General features: G+C 34.1%; 1 protein-coding gene across 2 annotated transcripts in view; it reads left to right on the top strand.

Moving 5' to 3' along the window:
• CEP120 (centrosomal protein 120) overlaps positions 1-18924 on the top strand; it is a 37804-nt gene that overhangs the window by 15727 nt on the left and 3153 nt on the right. Inside the window, exons 13-20 of one of the 2 annotated variants that reach the window (XM_059492895.1) lie at positions 1701-1797; positions 1888-2040; positions 2672-2761; positions 3139-3231; positions 4840-5001; positions 8585-8707; positions 10138-10236; positions 11520-11677. In XM_059492895.1, the coding sequence (XP_059348878.1) occupies positions 1701-1797; positions 1888-2040; positions 2672-2761; positions 3139-3231; positions 4840-5001; positions 8585-8707; positions 10138-10236; positions 11520-11561 (859 nt within the window). In that variant the 3' untranslated portion in view covers positions 11562-11677. Of the gene's footprint in view, positions 1-1700; positions 1798-1887; positions 2041-2671; positions 2762-3138; positions 3232-4839; positions 5002-8584; positions 8708-10137; positions 10237-11519; positions 11678-18924 lie in introns of those variants that run through there. The other variant, XM_059492894.1, reaches the window with a different exon arrangement.

Raw genomic sequence — 18924 nt, 5'->3', positions numbered from 1 at the left:
TTCTATTTTTCTTTTTGATTAGTAGTTACTTCTGTCCTGTGTCCTTGTTGAAGATGATTAGTGTTTACAATCAGTGTCTAGACCCTCTTTTTTTCTTTGTAATGATGGAATTTGATTATGCCCTTAAAAATAAACATAATCGCTATTAAGACTGAGGTCAATTTTAAACAGCTAATGCAACAGATTTTAGAAAATGCATTTTATATTTAACTCACAGGAAATTTCATGTTAGTGACTGGGTGTCTCCTCTCCTCCCAACTTAATAATAAATTAACTAAACTTAATAAAAAATTAACCTCTGGCTTTGCTTAAACTTCTGTGGGAAAGCTGGCATGGCCTCATTCTCTGAAGAGTTACTTTAAGGTCTCACCGTACATTAAGCTTTATACTTTTTCTGTTAGTTAAATGAAACCTGGTTTTGCACAAAGCATAACCACTAGATGGCATTCTCAAAATGTAATAAGATCTGTGTTTTTCTGTGCTAACCCCTTCTTTTTCTTGCTCTTGTTGGCGCAACCTTCTTTTTACACTGGTACGTTCAACAGACTTGTCTAATCATTTACTCGGATCTCTGAGGTCAACTAATGCAAATCTTGTTTTCTTTTTTAGTCAGTATCCAATGGAAAGTTGTAAGAATTTAATGCAGCCATTTATTTTAAGTGAAGTACAAGCATTTATTGGATTTTTTCCTTTGCAAATAGAAGTATAGTGTAAAAGCCTGCACCCTTGTAAAAAGCATTTTAGTGTCATCTACTCTATATTTGCTGAAAGTGAATTTCTGTGAAAACTACAGCTGTGGTTAATTCTTTCAGCATGTTGTTGCTTGGTATGTTCTGCAGCTTCCAGGTGACGAGTGATTGTGTAATTTGCCTTTGAGCGATTATCACTGAAATGAAGGGTTTTGTTTTGACCAAGGTCTACAATTCAGTGTACTTTCATGTGAAACTTTTGATCATTTGCAGTTACATGATTTTCTGTTCCTTCTCTTAATACCTTTCTGTGAAAAGGACTGGCTTTGTTTACTACAGTTTGACTGTGATTAGAGATGAGGCAGTTGGAAACAAACTGTTCTTAAGCAGAAACCACAACTACTTTCACATTAATTTTTTAAAATATCTGTTATGTAGGTATTGTTTCTGTGCAAGGGCAGGTAGATATTTTAACCTCTTTGTGATTTGAAGTTGCCAATTCCCCATACTGAAGCTTCCAGAAATGTGTTTATAGAAATCCAAGGATGTTTTATCACAAATTATATGCTAAGTTACTTATATTGTGGATAACTAGAAGATTACTGTTAAAGTCTAAACAAGGAAAACTAAGGAAATTTAATGAGTATCTTAAGTTGAAGTCAGCAGCAGTGCCTGTATATGAACAGTTACATCATTAGATTTAGGACTGTAGGTAAAATTTTGGATTATTCCCTCATTGCAGGGATGTATTGATCATAGTAATTTGTTAGTTAAATAGGTTTCTAATGCCAAGTTTAAGTCAGAAGGCTTGACATTAATTCATAAACTAGGCCCTAACTTAACAATATATATAGGAGAGCATGTTTGAGCTCTCACATGGGCAAGTGTTTAGAGATTCTGAGCTTGCACAGAACAACTTCAGCTTTGCTGTTTTGGGTGTTGGGTGTTACAGTTCTTTTTCTGTATCTTTAGGCAGTTTTAATTAAAATAACATTCTAATGCTATTTATAGGTCAGGCAGCAGAATAGCAGAGCTTTCGTACACCATCACCTTGGAAGACTACGGACTTGTCAAAGTGCAAGAAGTTATGGTGTCAGATTCTTCTCAAGTAAATTTTATAAAAAATCTTTTCTTTTTCTTTTGAACATGTCTTTGACAACTTTAAGTTCCAATGAAAAATCCACTCTTATTATATCAGGATGTAGGTGCTGATCAGCAACAGCATGTCCCTCACACTCAGCTTTGCCGTGCCCCAGAAGACCATCCAGAACCTCGAGAAACTCTGGAATACAAAGCAGCACTGGAGTTAGAAATGTGGAAGGAAATGCAAGAGGACATTTTTGAAAATCAGGTTTTTGCTCTCTTTTTTATTACCTAAATTATGTGATTGCCAGAGAAGTTTTAATAGAATTGATACAGATAACAACCTTAATTATATTTTATTTTAGCATTTGAAGTAAGAACTAAATTTTACTTATACAGAATATTAAAACTTTAGATGTAAACTACTCCATTCACAAATTTCATGATCTTACTTAATGAAGAAGGTTAATTCTTAAGAAAGTGAAGAAAGTCCTGGGTTTGAACTGCAGAATACCATCTTCACAATTTTCCATTACTCTTTATAAAGTACAATAGATTCAAGATTCAAACTATTGATGTTAAATATTAATTCTATATTCTGTTAGTTGCATCTCAAAAACCATTACTGTCTACTCTTGAAGTTGTTCTATGTGTTTTTGTTTACTTCTTTTGAAAAGGTAGTGAAAATCTAGTCGTTCTTTGGATATTTTTCTCAAACATGCATTTACTTTGCATTTTGTACTTCAGTTTAAGATGTCTTTCACTATCAGAATCATATCTTGAGCTATACAAGTCAGCATACTAAATACTTTTGCTTCAAGACTTAGGTCTGCTAGTACTCTAAAGGTGCACTTTCAGCAATTTTGATCTGGTTTGGGATTTTTTTTTTCCTCTGAAAGCTTAAAAAGAAGGAAATGGTCCATATGCAAGCACTTGCAGAGGAATGGAAGAAAAGAGACCGGGAGAGAGAGGCATTAGTGAAGAAAAAGGTAAGGAAATTCCTCCTTATATTTGCAGAAGGTCTAAATTGTTATAAATCTAACAAGGTATTTGGTAACATGTATCAAAGGTCTGTAATTATCCTTTGCAGCTACTCATATGCGTGCAACTAGTCTACAACAGTGCAAAAGAATTCAAAGTAGCCTTTAATCATAGAATATTTGTTAGAAATTTCCTTAGATTAGATTTGCTGTATATGGGAGCTGTTTGATTGCATTTTACTTGCCTGGTCAAAAAGCCCTTCTGTGGCCTATGAGTTAGAAGTAAGTACCCCATTGCAAGTTTTTAAGAGCTAGATACTTGTTTTATATGGAAATTTCTAAATAAAAGCTATCAATATTTTATACCTTTTCCCTCTTTTGTTTAGGTAGCAGAATATAATGTTTTGGAAGGACAGCTTCAGAAAACCCTGAGAGATCTGGATAAGCGAGAGAGACAGCTTTTTAACGCTGAATCAGAGGTAAAAACTGGTTGTATTAAACAATGTAATTGCATTAGCTACTTCTATGAGGTTTGAGTTTTCACATAGTGACAACTGTGCTTTGTGTGTAAGATACTAACTAGACACGTTCATAGTGATGTGTAGTGGAACACTAGCAATTAAGCCAAGTTTTGTTACAGCTACACTTTTTTACTGAAATAGAAATTCAGTGAACTTTTAAATGGGTTGATAGGATTACAGAACTGTAAACCTTCTATTCTTGACAGAATTAATGTCAGTGCAGACATTTGTGTTACATTAGCATATCTCTGTTTGAAGTTTAGCACTGTCAGGTGACTGTTGTACACATACACAAGAGTGCCTCACTTCAAAAAGTAATTGCTAGATTGTTTGTTGAAATAGGAGAAGGTGACAAGAAGATCTGGGAGAAACTTCAGGTTTTGTTTTCCAACGTTTTCAGAGTTCCTACTTCTGTTTATTTTTTCCAATAGTGACAGGGTGAAAGAGGATGCAGGAGAAACCAGTAACTACCACTGTACTAACACGCCCAATCTGGCAAAGTGTGTGTCACTTCAGGGTTGCTAGTCATATGGAAAGAGAAAATAAACTGCCTATTCTTGTATTTCAGGACAAACTCAAAATTACGTAGGTAAAATACTGTGGTGTTTTAGCTGTGCAAACAGCTAAACTTTCTTTCCTCTTTGTAACTCAGATTAATTTTTCTAGCCTACTCATGCCTTCTGTGCTTGTAACAAAATTGATAATTCCTAACACAGATATTCACTGGCTGAGCCAGTGTTCTGTTCAGTACCCAGGCTGTCTGTACCTCAAGGTGCAGTTTGTGCTGTAAATAATGTTTTGACGTCAGCATCTGTGCAACAAAATCTGGTGCTCACATTGGCCAAGTGCATTTCAGGCTTAGTAGAAGTAGTTATTTTGAATCTTATGTAGATTTTTCTAAAAACTTTCTCAAAGTTTAGTAAGATTCTGACCTGAGAGCTAGAGATGATAAAAATCAGTGGATTCAAAAAACATCTGGTCAAAATAATGTAGTGTTCAGTTAGCAAATTACAGTTTGAGAAATGGGACATTGGAGAAGTTTCTATTCAGCTAGCAGTCATCTGGGACAGTAGCATCTTTCTAGAAAGTTCAAATGTGTCAAGGATTGTTCTTCTGTTTATCTTGATGAGAAATTATCTCAATATGCTCAGTTTGAACAGTGCAGTCTCACTGACCTAAAGACTTTTTGGCTGTAGCTGTGACTTTCACACTCTCTGCAGTGAATTGGAATATTTAGCTTTTCACATTGTAGTAGGAAGGTGGAAGTGAAACCTGCCTCGAGCAATTGTGTAGAATCATTTAGATTGTACAGAGGAGCTCCTGAGAGCTTTGTTTTTACAGTAGTAAAGCAAGAGTATATTTGTAGCCCAAATACAATAATTGGCAGATTGGTAGTTAAACTGAAATTCAATAAGAACATATATAATGAACAGTTGAACAATTTTATTGTTTAATTTCACAAATTAATAACAATTTTCCTGTCATGAATAACAGTAACAGTTGTAAGACTTCTCAAGTGAAGCTCTCACTCCTCTGGATTAATGTAAATATGTGTCTCTTTTTAAGCTTCAAAGAGTAAAGAAGGAGCTGCAAGCAGAGCATGAACGAAATCTGCAGGTGCTTCAGGATTCTGTACGTCGAGCCAGGGAGGAATGTGCACACCAGCTAGAGCTAGAAAGGTCAAAAATCAAACAACTGGAAGAAGACAAGCTTCGCTTACATCAGCAGGTATGTACACAATAAAAGTAAGCATTTTTCTAAGAATACCAAGTTCAGTAGTGGTTTGGAGGCAATTGTATTCAGGCAACTTTGTAACAAACATTTTATTTAAATTGGGATTTCTGTGCTGAGATCCATCTGTGTCAGTCTTGCTCAGTTGTATGGCCAGTTTGCAGTGTGGTGCTTGTGATTATTTTTTCAACATTGAAAATCAAGTTTCATTTAAAAACTTACATTACATTAATAGCTAAAGAAATCGGTTATTGTCTTTGGCATTATGTCTCTGTCTGTTTTAAAAATAAATAGGTAAAAATGAAAGGTGTTAAACAGCAGTATCTTTTGTTCAAGTTCAATAGGTTATTGTAGTTCTGTGAGAAAAAGAATGACATTACATGAAGAGCCTGAACAGCAGTGCACATTTCAGTAACTTAAATAATTATTGGTGATTAACACCTAAGTAGTTTGACCATGCAGCTAGCTATTGCAAAAGAGTATTTCTGTTATCCTTAATGGGACGGAAGGGGGAACTCTCTTGTTATTGCAGTTTTCTATTCTGAGAGTAGTACTTTCTAAACAGAAAATTTAGACCATGTTCTGTTGTCCTGTAAGCTAACTTGGGCACTAACAACAAGGATAGTCAAGACATTTTTTCTGACTGTTAAAGTAAACTGTAAAAGTTAGTACGTATTTTTTTAAGCTGTTATAGCATTAGACACATAATTTGTTATTAAGTAGATTAAATCTTACAAATGCCTAAGTGTTCTGAAAAGTATTTTGTTTATGTAGATTAATTACTTGCTTTGTTTTTTGTGTCTAATATGTGATAGTGATAATCCAATATTAGCTTTCACTGTTCGAAAAACTGTATCACCAAAGCCATATTTTTGTACATAGGAAGAGTTCTAATAGATTTTTGTGAGATTTTAGTTCTGTAATAAATACTGTTCTTAACATACTTCTTTATTCGTTAGCATATGTCAACCACAATACAGTGAACTTTTTTAAAATGTAGTTAATACAAAAATGTTGCTAACCTTGAAGATAGTTATTTTGACTGTTCTACTTCAGAGCACTCACTGAATCGAGATGAAGAAACTGCAGAATGCCGTCCTATTCAAAGTGATAAGCAGATCACTTTTGCATTTTGTGTTGTTTACCGCTGCCAGTAGCTCTTGTTCAAGTGGCCAAATGCCACCAGCTAGTATTCCTAATTATTCATTCTTTCAGCTCCCACTGACCATTTTTAGCTTCAACTGACCTTTTCTAAATAAAACAGAATCTAAATAAAGTAAAATCACAATCACTTTATTTTTCCTATTCAGAACAGACATAGAGTTGTCTGACTGAAGATCACTTAGCTCAGTATTGTGGTGGAGCAATGGCTGGATTTAGAGGATAAGAAAAAAGGAAGTGAGACTCTGAAAAAAATGCAGTTTTGGTATATCCAGCAATACCATTAAGGGTTATATGTACTCTTTGCCAGAATCAGTTTCAAACTCAGTAGCCATCTATGAAAGTTTTCTTCATGATCTCATATGATTCCTTTAAAAAAGTATTTAGTATTGCAACATCCTATGGCAGTGAGTTCTGAAATTTAATTATGTCTTTTGTATTTAAAAACTTCTTTTTATTAATTTTAAGCACATTTCTTACTAATTATGAAGGCTCCTTTAGTGCCTGTGCAACATACTGTTCCTGATTACATAGGTGGCTGTTGTTCTGTTTCTCTTCCAAACACAAGTCCCACTATGTTTTCTCTTGTTTTGTACTAAGGCCATTTTTTTCTGGAGCGTCCTGGCTGTCTTCCTCTGTGCTGTTCCTGCTATGCTTCAATATGTGATGGTTGTTGCCCTATATTGAGCATGAGACAGGCTTTTTTCTTTTGCTTTGTTGGGGGTGAGGTTTTGTTTGCTTACTTTGGAGTTTCACTCTAGGGCCCTGCTCTTTGTAATTTGCACAAGCAGAAAGTTTCTGTTGCCACCAGATGAGTCTCTTCTTTTAAGACCTTTTTGGATGTGGAATTTTTTGTCTGTGTGACTTTTTTGGGTTTTTTACTGCAAAGTCCTTTTAAAAGGATTTGTCAATACACAATTTCCACACTTAGATACTTAGAGATCTCTAGAATTCAACCTGTTTTGAGGTAAGCCCCACTATGTACAAGAGGAGATCCTTGAAGCATCCACCTTGAGGAACATCTTTCTGAATAAGGAAGTTGTGCTTTATTTGTGGAATTTTTATTGTTTCTTCATGTCCATAGTTCTGAGTTCTCATAAGATAGGCAGTTTTTGAAAGTGCTTCCAGAACAAAACAAGAAATTAAATATTGTTTTAGAAGTTCCAGGGAGAGCTGATATTTTTAATAGCTAAAGAAATTGGTTATTCTTTGGCATTATGTCTCTGTCTCTTTTAAAAATAAATAGGTAAAAATGAAAGGTGTTAAACAGCAGTATCTTTTGTTCAAGTTCAATAGGTTATTGTAGTTCTGTGTGAAAAAGAATGACAGCAAACTCTGTTTTTGTATCGCTCCCTGGGAAATATCTTTGCTTTCTTACATCCATTGTGTAACAATTATAAATGCAAAAAGCCGAAATCTGGGAGAAAAATAAAGCTGACCCAATTAGAAGATCCAAAGAATTAAACTATTATTGTACTAGTAGAAATTGTTAGCTTTGAAACAGAAATGAGTTCTCTAAAGCATTTTCACCCAGTATTTAAACTGTGGGATAGAATTCATGTAAATACTTGCATTATCTAGTTGGACATAAATACAAGATCAGCACATGGGATCATTTTCTAGTGTGGAATGCTTCAGTTCCATCAGGTGTATTAAGGTATTTATAGTTGAGTAATATTTAACAAAAGAAGAAAATCTCACAAAAAGTTCTTAGTATTTTTAATATATTATAAAAAATGCTGTTAAACATTTGACTTCATTACTTTCTCTGTAGCAAGTAATTGTGTATTGGCATCATTTTTCAAATTACCCATTGTATGTAAAAAGCAAAGCACTCTCTTTATAAAAATCTTCTTGAAACTGTGGAAATACACTGTGAGGGCAGAGGTACTCAGCATTAAGTCATTAGTCACTGAAGCCTTTCTACTTTAGGCTTTCTTCTAAATCATTTGGCTGTACAAATTAGTAGTCGTTTCCTTTCACAGACATTCCTAAAAAACTTATGCTGTGAAATTCAGTAAGTAATAAAACTTCATATAGTAGATAACACTGGCTTTCTTCAAAAGATGTGTAAATCTTAGTATTATGCTTTCTGTATTTCTTCTGCAAGTTGTTTTAGAAATGTGAACAAAAATATGCATAAATCTTGATATTATGTTTATGAGGACAGACTTGTTTTTTTCTTTCCAGTACTGAGCAAAAATCCTTCTTAAAACTCTTCCTATTAAAACATTGCTGTGTGCCATCATCAAGAAATCATTTATTATGAATGTGTAATTTTCAGTGTCTGTTTTATATCAGATAATTGACAGTAAAATGTTGGTTCCAAGGACTAAGAGGTAACTTAAATTCGGTCATCTAATTATTTGTCTGTGAATGGGCTTTTCTGCTAACTTGCATTTTGGTTTCTTTAATGTAGCTTTTTGAAGCAGAAAATAAGCATAAGACTTTAGAGAAGGAGTTCCAGCAATACAAAGAACAGCAAAGTAGCAAACCAGAAATCCAGCTACAATCAGAAATAAATCTTCTCACTTTAGAAAAGGTATGTTGGATTTTTCTAGTACTTAAAAATTGTCACAATGGTGTGTTCATTGATAAAAGGGATGTAGAGTACTACTGTGTGAGGAAGTGTTAATTTGTCCATTTTGGTTTACTTTTTCCAATAATTTCTTCAGGGTTTAAATATTCAGACACAAATAACATCAACAGTTGCCTTACTTCTGTAGAGGAAGCGCTAATGTTAGCCTCCAACACAGGAAAAAACCATAACCTATATATTTGAATAATGATTTATGATGGGGTGTCTGAACATTCTGTTTAAAAAACTGAAGAAAGATGATTTTCTTGAGGATTAATTTAAACTGGTTTTCCATTATTTGCATTTTCATAATTAAGTATTTCTGCAAAGAAGTTTTGTCACTTATCAATAAAATGGAATCACTGTCATAATTGATTTGCTAAAAAGCCATATATTCCCACAGTAGAGAATTTAATTAAAGCCACAGATATGGTCATTTAATGCTCAGAGTTATTGTGAGATTTGAGTAAAATTGTTGGTGAAATAAGCTGAAAAAAAAAAACGGCCAGGCTTCTTGGCACAAAATATACTCACTAATGTGGCCTGTCTGTATTCAGTCTGTATGTTGCTCTGTGCTTTAATAACTTCTAATAATGCAAGCAACTTATGGAAAATATTTTTGTGCTTCTACAGACTTTTTAAGCTCTTACATTAAATATTTTTAGATTTCCTATTTTTGTTAGATGAACTAAACAAACCAGTTCTTTAAGATCTTCACAAGTTTAATGAAAATAATTTTTGTCAGATTCAAAAAAAGTACTTCCTCAGAGATGTGAAAAATACTTAATTTTTAATTGTGTTTATAAGTATTTTCATTTGTCTTTTAATACAAAATTTTTTGCACAGATAATGAAATTATTTTTTTAGCGGTAAAAACTTTTGAAGATGTATTTAGTTGGTAATATCGTAGGTTCACACTAGATGCAGAGATTTTAAAGAATGGCTGGAGCAGATGGGTATTTCAGAGAAAATAATGTAAGCCATATCTCCCATCAGCAAACTAAAAAAAAAAATCTATGTACCTTTTTAAGTGGGATTTATCCATCAGCATTTTCATTAAATTAGTGTTTATAATCTTACTTTGAATCAAAAAAGGATTGAGGGGATGGCTGATCTGAGAATCTTAAATTTAAGGTTACATCAGTAGATTTAGTGCTAGAAACTAATCTTTTTCTTTGTATAGACGGCCATCCAATAAAAATAAGGTTATATTTTAAACAAGAAAATGTTCTTGTGCCATAATATTTATGTTATAGTGTATAACAGCTTTAGATGATGTTGTATATTATGCTACATAAACACTTTTCTTAAACCAGACCCTTTGTATATATACATCTTTCAGTGATTGTTACTGCTGTTATTGCTTCAGCTGATATGATTTTAATTGCTTTTAGGTTGAACTTGAAAGAAAGTTAGAGTCAGCTACCAAGTCAAAGCTTCACTACAAACAACAATGGACGAGGGCTTTGAAAGAACTTGCAAGGTTAAAACAGGTATGCAGGTTTTCATTGGTCATATGAGACAACCAAGTTATTGTCATGTTGGAAGCTGCTGGGATTACTGTTAACTACTGTTTTCGTGTTATTAGTGTTTGTTTTCGCAAAGTAAAGCTCTCAGCTGTGCTTTTAACAAAAATGAGAACAGCAAAACTAGCTTGTGTTTGACTTTGAACTCAGGAAAGACCAAGGCTCAGACCTGCAAAGAAGGCTGAACTATTTAAAAGCAGACGCGATTAGAAGCATAAAAGGTTTGGTTTAATTCCAAATAATTCTGCATCAGCTCTTCCAGGAAAATATTTTGCCATAATCCCAACCATCTCGGACAGTTACATAATAACTGTTTTGTATTTTATTTGTATAATGAATGAAGGGTAAAGATGAGAAACAAACCTTCACTTTTAGAAATAAGGGTTTAAGTTTTGATGAATGCATAAAATGAAGAAAACTTAACTTACACTGGATGTGAAATTTTTCTCTGCTTTTGGAAATTCTAACCTGCTAATGTAATATATAACTGTATCTATATAGATGTCCACAGATACATAAGAGCTCTGTTAAAACCTAGAAGTAAAATAGTATACTTTTGACTTGAAATTACTCTGTTTAAACGTGCAGTAGTAGCAGTTTCATCCTAGTTGAATCTGTATTACATGTTGTGTTTTGTCATCATGTGTCTTTCGTGAATTCCAGTAAACATTAGCTAAACTATGTGCAGACAAACAAATTAGTAGGTCATTAATCCTAATCGATTCATGAACAAACCTTGACATGAGCACAGACCTTCAGTATTCACATTTAGTAAAAGGTTTTTATTGCCTGTATTCACACTTACTTCCAACCTGAAGGAACAGTGTTGGGTTTTCTTAAAGATTATGGTACCTGCTTCGTTTCTACTGATAGAATATTCAGGTTTTGGAGAATAAGAAGTTAAGCCTGTGTTCTTCTATTTTATAGTGCTTCTTTAGTCTGTATTTATGTTTGAAGAGAGTCAATGCACACCGCAGTGATTTTTAGTTAGTAAGTCAAAACTAACCTTCATTTGCAGTCTTCAAATTGTACCTCTTTTGCTGAGTGATAAAAGGAATCATCTACAATTTGTGAAACATCTATGCTTGAGAAGGTGATAGGAGGAATATAAACCTTATCCCTCTGATTAAGATTTCTTCAGCAGTCATGAAATATCCAGCCTATTTTTTCTTGCATGTTTTAAAATTTCCCATAGATTAAAAGCAAAGATTGTCACTTGCCACACTAACACTCATGTATATCACTATCAGGTTCTTGTTACAAATTTCATCACCCAAGACCTGGTGAACTGATTTCATTAATATGTGTTGATGGTTTCAACTGAACCTCTTGATGAAAGTCTGAACCATGAAATACGTTGGCATGTGCAGTGGATTATGCTACCTAAAACTTCTACAACAGAACAAACCCTCTCAATGCAGTTTCTTGTGGTTTTTATACTCCTTGTGCTTCATCTATAATTAAAACCTTTATCAATAGACTAAGTGGCTTTAAAGAGCCAAATAAAAGTTGAAGCAAATCTGATTAAAAAAAAAACTTACTGTGTTTTAAATATAAATTTGGAAACTGTAGCTTAAGGAATTCTAGGTTTGCTTTAGTTCAGATGATTTGTGCAATTGTGCATAGTCTGACCAATTTCTTGTTTGAATTGGATTAGTACCATGTTAATTTTGTGTTGCCTCTGGTGAATAGCCACAGGGCTGTAATCTGTGCCAGTAATTTGTCACACCAAAGCTCTCTAGAGAACTACACAAAACATTTGTGTAGTGAGGATTAGACGCTGAAAGCCGTATCTTAGATTGTTAATAAATGTTAATGACAAAACCCAGCTGGTAAGTCTTGGAAATGAGATCTAATGCTTTGTGCCCATTGCCAAAAAAATGTTTAAACAGAGATTTCCATTACTTAAAGGTGACCCGGTGCAGTCAATTTGTGAATTAAAGAAGCATAATCTACAGGCTAAGCATTTAGTAAAATGCTCTTCTGATTTGCAACCATAAAAGTCAATGTTTCCTTAATTAAAAAGTTTTCTTTTACTTTGGAACTAGTTCTTAGCATACATCTGGGATAGTTTTATATTTTGCAGAATATAAGAGACATTGCACATAACTTAAAGTATGGGACTGTTAATAGAATATGATCTAAGTTTCTCCATGGGTAGGACTTTGAATGCTAAACACAGTGCCAGTTTTATTGAAGTACACAAAGGCACACATACATCATATTTACCTGTACTTAGAAAATACAGAAGTTGGTTAAATTTAAATTAGTTTGTAAAACTGAGTGACAGTAGACTTCACCCAGCTTACTTTTCTCTTTTACTCAGTAAAAGTCTGTATTAATGCTTCAGTTGTTATAGCCCTGTTCAACTTTTAGGGAGACAAAAATGTCATCAAATTAACTACATAATCTGTGCACCCAGGTAAATGTTAACATTTCTGGAGATTTCAAAAACTCTTTCAGTGTTTGGTGATTGGGTGACCTAAGTACTACACAAATGAGATTTCCTATTTGTTTTTTTTTAGGTGAACATTATTTCTCAGAGGAATCATCACTATTTACATGAAATTGCATCTATGTTTACACAGAATTTAGATATTAAATTTAGTACCTGTCTGGGTGTAAGAAACATTTTATCAAGACAAGAATCAAAATTGGCAGAAATGTCATTTTCAGAAGTCGATTATCTCAGTTAGATTTACTCTAAATAGCCAAAATCTCAATATGTACATGCATCCACTGTTCTGGAAGAAGTATTTTTATAAGTTTTCTAAAGTTGTTTGTGTCTTACAGACCTGTTAGAACCAGCACTGAGGTATTTGTTTAAAACAGCATAGACCATATTAGCTGGCTGACAATTCATTCTGTCTTGTCCAGTATCTTGCTTTTCCACTCAGTAATTAATTTGATTAATTTATAAGTAATTTACCCAAGGTTAGGATGTAAATCTTTGGTAAAAACATAAAAAGGCACACACACACACACACACAAAAAAAAACCCCACAGTTGAAAGTCTAAATCTTGGTTAAAAACTGTGTCTTGAAACCATCCAGGCCCTCCTACTGACTTGTCAGCTCTGGGTTATTTTCAGAAAACTTTACTTGAGTTCCTCAGCTTCAATCGTAAGTTTTTCCCACAGACTTGCATGGTATGTATGAGTGGGAGAGTGAATAGTGGCTGCTATATAGCCATTGTTTAGTCTAGTGTATGTATGTTTACATCTCCCTTTTGGATTTATAGGCAGCTACGGCAAAATAAAGATTGTGCTTCCTTGATTGAAGAGCCTCTTAACTAAAGCACCTGGTGGCATACAGGGATTCTTTAATGATCTGATTATAATTCAAATTTTGATGGTTTTTTATTATCAGTAATTTTTGTTAAATGCTGATATTTCTGTAGTATCATAAGTTTCAAAACGTGATTGAGATTTCCACCATACAAGCTTTTAAAACAGTATTGCATTCCTCAAGCACTACATTAGAGATGAAAACTGGTGAAGAAAATTAGTAAAACCTTCAAGTATGTTATCTGATAACTAGAATGCAGACTTGTTTGGTATGGATTTATTTTGTTTGTGGAGGAAAATGGAAAAATGTGAAATTTATAAGGAATATTGTTGATAAGTATAATTTAAGGAGATGGGTGAGGGGCTGAAGGAAAAGGAGCAAGAGGAGTAGGAGGATTAGAAGTGCTGAGAAAGTAGTGCAGGAGAAGGTGTCTACACCAATTAATACATATTGCAGAGATAATTCTTGATGTTCTTACATATGATATTCTTGATTAATCTCTTGCTGCCTTACTGTGGGATAGTGGCTGATGGTTGGGTGATGGTGTAAGTATAATATATTTCCAAGTGTTCTGAGTTTCTGGTGGGTTTTATATTCTGTTCATAAAGTTGCCTTTAGTGTCCAGCAGCTGATGATTCTGGAGTGTTCCCTTAGGTACGATTTAAAAATACAAAAGGTTAGGAACAAAAATAGTAGTACTTCTTATTGAGATTTGAAACAGCCTGACTGTATAGAATAAGCAGCTGGGAAGAAATCTGAAATACTCCTTATTTTAGGATATATTATAGGAGTAAAATTTGGAAAGTTAGCCAGAAAGTCTTGACTAAGAGTTTTCAGCCTGCAACATGTATGCACTTGTGTGCACTGAAGTACACTTGAAGAATACCAAGTATTCAACAAGAACTCAATTTTTCAGTATACACAGAATAAAATGAAGATTGTTGTTTCAACAAAAGGATTTAGAAATGTTGGACTTAATTTTATGCATATAGTAAATGTGCAGAAGTGTTTTATTAATTGACGTTTTGCTTTGAAACATCTCACAATAAATTCTGCTATTTTTCAAGTCCTGCTATACAGTAGAGCTCTGTTCCTTCCCTATTTAAAAAAGAAGAATGCTTGTTGCTCAGTGGTTTTTTACATTGTCATGGAAAAAGTGGATTTAATACCTGAGTGTCTGATAAAGTGACACCAGATTCATCACTGATATGTGTAAAAAAATTCTTCCTTCTCTCTCACTATAACAAGATACAGTCTTTTTATGGTCTCTCAACAGATCATAACAGAATTGTATATAAATTAATTTAAAGTGAGCATGCCTCCCTTCTTATCAAACTGTTGTAAATCCTTTGCCATCTTCTTGTATTGATGGATTATTAGGAAATGGGCTTCTCGTGCTCTGCTAAGAATGGTATACATAGAACAAGTTTTCTGTTATGCACCCTACAAATTGTTATGACAGACTTTTTAAAGGAGTCAAAGACTAATGTTGGGAAAGACATTTGAAAAGCACAGAATATGAAGTGTGTAATGTAAATTACACACAGGATCAATCATGAAAGAATCCCTTCTCACTTGTTTTAGTGTCTGTTTTCCAAGCTGGACTGTCATGAACTGAATGGTAGAAAAATCTTGCTACAGAAAATGTTGATTTTTATTTTTTTAATTTAATATGATTGTGCTTAAATGTTGCTATCCAGGGCCATAACATGGCACACCTCTAAAATTCTTGACTTTCATGACTTCAATTAATCTGGACTTTTTCCCTTTACACCCCAAATAAATAAGTGCCAAATATTTGCCATGTTTACATCATAATTTTATTAGTAATCAAATTAGATATGAAATCACATTTATCTGAAAGGAATTCCTACCCAACGTTAGCTTGGAGACAAAATGTACTGATAAAGGTGTTTCTCTCCTTTATTGAGTAAAAAAGAATTTAGCACGCACTATATTTAATCTTGCTTCCCTACAAATCTGGGACCATTATCCCTAGCAAAGAGTATATTCACTAGTGATGCTGGTTTTGGTTGATTTTGTGTTTGTTGGGTTTTTTGATAGAATTTTTCTCCAGAGAAAAATATCAAAAGGAACAGGAACTGAACAAAGGATTCTGCAGAAAAGGCTCGCTTTTCCTTCCTCTTTCCTTGGCTTCTTCATCATTCTCTGTTGTGTCTTTCTTGGTTTAATTAAACATTATTAAAGATATTTATTTAAAAGTTATGTTTCTCAAATGAATTTGTTCAGTGAGCGCATAAAGGACCAATATATTAAATAATGCTCTGATGAATATGAAAGCATTGGGAGTAGTGTGTCCTCTTTGTGGTCTGATAGATACAGTTTAAAATAGACATTGTTCTATTAACATTAAGAATATGTACTTAGTCTATATACCACTTCTTTAAGCTAGTCTAAAATGCCTTTTTTGCTCTCAGGTTGCCATTGTGAGCATGTTGCTGGGCAGCAGAAATGTATGGATCATTGAACTTCCCTGCCTCAAATAGTAGCACATCAGGATGTCATGAAACCTGTGGTCCCACAGGCTGCTGCAGTTATGCTTTTCTTCTGCAGTGCAGGTGGAAGAGCACTTTCAAAATTTTCCCTCATAGGTCAGAGTAATATACTTCACAAACTGAAGGACTGGATTAGAAGGCTCCTACTCAGTATAGTCACAGCTATGTGATGGTTTGTGTTTATGTGTAAGCATTGCTGTCCTAGTAACAAGTGCTACTCTGTTTTGCATCAGCTTTTTAGTATTTAGTTTTTGGTCAATTTTTGCACCATGTATTTTCAGAATTAATTTTCTCACAGAATTATAGAGATACACCAATTTTACAGACTTGGAGTAATACCCACTCTCTGCCTCTTGCATCAAATACTTCAACAGTGCTGCTTTATATGTAGGGATTTTTTTTTTCAAGCACAAATATCTATCTTATTTCAAAACTTTCTGTGGTCAAGAAGCTCCTTGTGTGCTCAAGCATATTGCTTAAGTGATTAACTTCCATTCTTTCAATAACTTGAATTATGTCTCTAGTTTGAGGCATACCTAGTTTCAAGTTTCAGCCATACTTTTCATTGGGTGAGAAAGATCCAACTAGTTGAAATGATGTGAAATATCAGTCTGGTCCATACAGAGGCCAGCAGTAGGTGCACGAGATCTAGAAATGCAGCTTGGATACCTGAATGGCCTCCAGCAGCCCTCAGTCAGTTAAGTACATTGTGAGCCAGCAGGGCCGTTCCGGCTGTTGTCTTTAATGGACTTAAGTGAATGTATTCTTTATTTATCTGTTTCCTTTTCAAACTGCTTCCTTTTTGTTTTTATCTCTGTAGTATCCCACTCTTTACACATCCACTTTTTCCCTGCTGAATTACATTGTAACAGAAGCAAACTTCCATAGCGATTTCCTCATTAATTAATATGTTGAAGGGTAGATTCTTGTGGAATTCCACTTTGACCGTTTTGCTGTTGTGGAGATGATCAATTGCTGTCCTTTCTCTGGTGTTGTAAACCCTGAGTCAGCTGAGAGGACTTTTTCCTGTGACTGCTTAGTTGTGTGTTTGGTAGGAGGTTTCTTTAGTGTGGTGCTTGTTTGGGTTTTTAAGAAGGGTGGGAAGAGTGACTTTTCTAAAAGCTAGATTAATTCTTCCTGGTATACCCCTATGACCTGTTGGCCACTATGGAAGTTAAGTTCTGCTGGTACTTTCTGGATATTTCTAAGGCCTCTATTTAAATAAAGAATAAAATAAAAAATGGAAAAACAGTTATTCCTGTGGTGTAAACACCAGTGTTGGTGATGGATTAAGACTATCCTCCAGTCAGTGTCACAACTTTTTGTTTAGATTCCCTTATAACTCTTGAAAATTTTACAAACCAGTAGTCTGTAGTAACCTGTTCCTTGTTTAATCTACAAATGCATACATATATACTGTATGTATTTGTGGATTATTCTCAGCCCAAGGCAGAATAGGTTTTGCTACAGCATTCTTCAACCCTTTCTCACATAAAAAAGGATCTCTCTCGCATGGGAATATCCTCCTGCAATGAATTCTTGATGGAGAAGGAAGGACTATGGCCTTATCTTCACCAAGTGCTTTTTCTATGCTTCAGTCATCTATCAGCTGCAGACTCTGACAGGATTTCTGCTTCTGGTTTTTTATTAGTATGTATGTCTTTAGCAAGATGTTCTTCAAGATTTATAACCCGTCTCACTGAAGTTTTAACATTTAATTTGGCTGGCTGGTGTATTGAATTTAGTATAAAAACAAAGTTTTTAGATTCTTTAGGGTTGATTTCTTGTTGAGTACTTCTCTGTTGTGTTGTCTAGTCACATTAACAGTTGAAGCCTTTTCTAATACCAATTCCTTTTGAAATTCAGATCTTCTTGCCCACTATTGATCATCAGCAGGGAGTGTTTAAAATGCTGGCAGCTGGAATTCAGGAAACTACCTTATTAAAAATCTTTCAAATAATATGAGGTTGACTGTGTAAATAATATGCTTACACATATCAAGCAAAGAAATTACCTTTTCTTAACCTGCATAATAAATATAATATGGATTATATTAATAATCAAACACTCCAGATGAAAGCAATGTCAGAATTGCAAAGATAAACTGGCACTTCACAATATGCCTAGATCCAGGATGTTTGTGTAACTCCCATCTTATTTTGTAACTGCCAGAGGTCTTATGTCTTATTCTGGATGTAAGACTGACTGCACAGTTAGTGCACAAGGTCATATGGAAAATGACAGCGAGAAAAATTAATGAAGAGAGGACCATGTTTACTAAACCACTTTAATGTCATGAAGTGGATTCAAGCCTTCATTTTTTTAGTATCCGTATAGAGCTTAAAAATTAGAGCCAAGCAAACTTTTAGAATGGATAGACTGGTTTCATTAAAACCACAAAGTAAGTTACCTAACATTTGACATGGTACTATACAATTGCGAAAGGACACCTTGCCAGAAATTTGTTTCCAAGGCTTATTTTTTAACCACAAAAAGCTGTTCTTAAAGCTTTGCTACTAGTCACTATGGGGCTGATGATGGAAGTTTCCTGCAGCTATTTAGCTTTCATTTTCTAAAACAAATTTCATATACCATATAGTGAAGGAATAAATCTCAGTAGCTTGAGCAGTTCCCGAAGAGTAAGTTTTATGTCTACCAACTTAAGCTAGAGTTAGTAAGAGGACTTGTTAATAATTTTGCTGTTTTGTTAATGGGAAGATATCTCTAGGCTGCAGTTGATCCAACCTGGACAGGTTTACTGTGACGATGATAGTCAGTGGTCTTACTGCATTATAGATATCATTAACTAAGATGTTTTGTTAACTCCTACATTTCTAAAACTCCTGGAGATG

Source organism: Ammospiza nelsoni, chromosome Z, assembly GCF_027579445.1.
Source record: "Ammospiza nelsoni isolate bAmmNel1 chromosome Z, bAmmNel1.pri, whole genome shotgun sequence".
NCBI classification, from domain to species: Eukaryota; Metazoa; Chordata; class Aves; order Passeriformes; family Passerellidae; genus Ammospiza; species Ammospiza nelsoni.
Note: the sequence above shows the minus strand (reverse complement) of the source record. Positions and strands in the feature narration are given on the sequence as shown.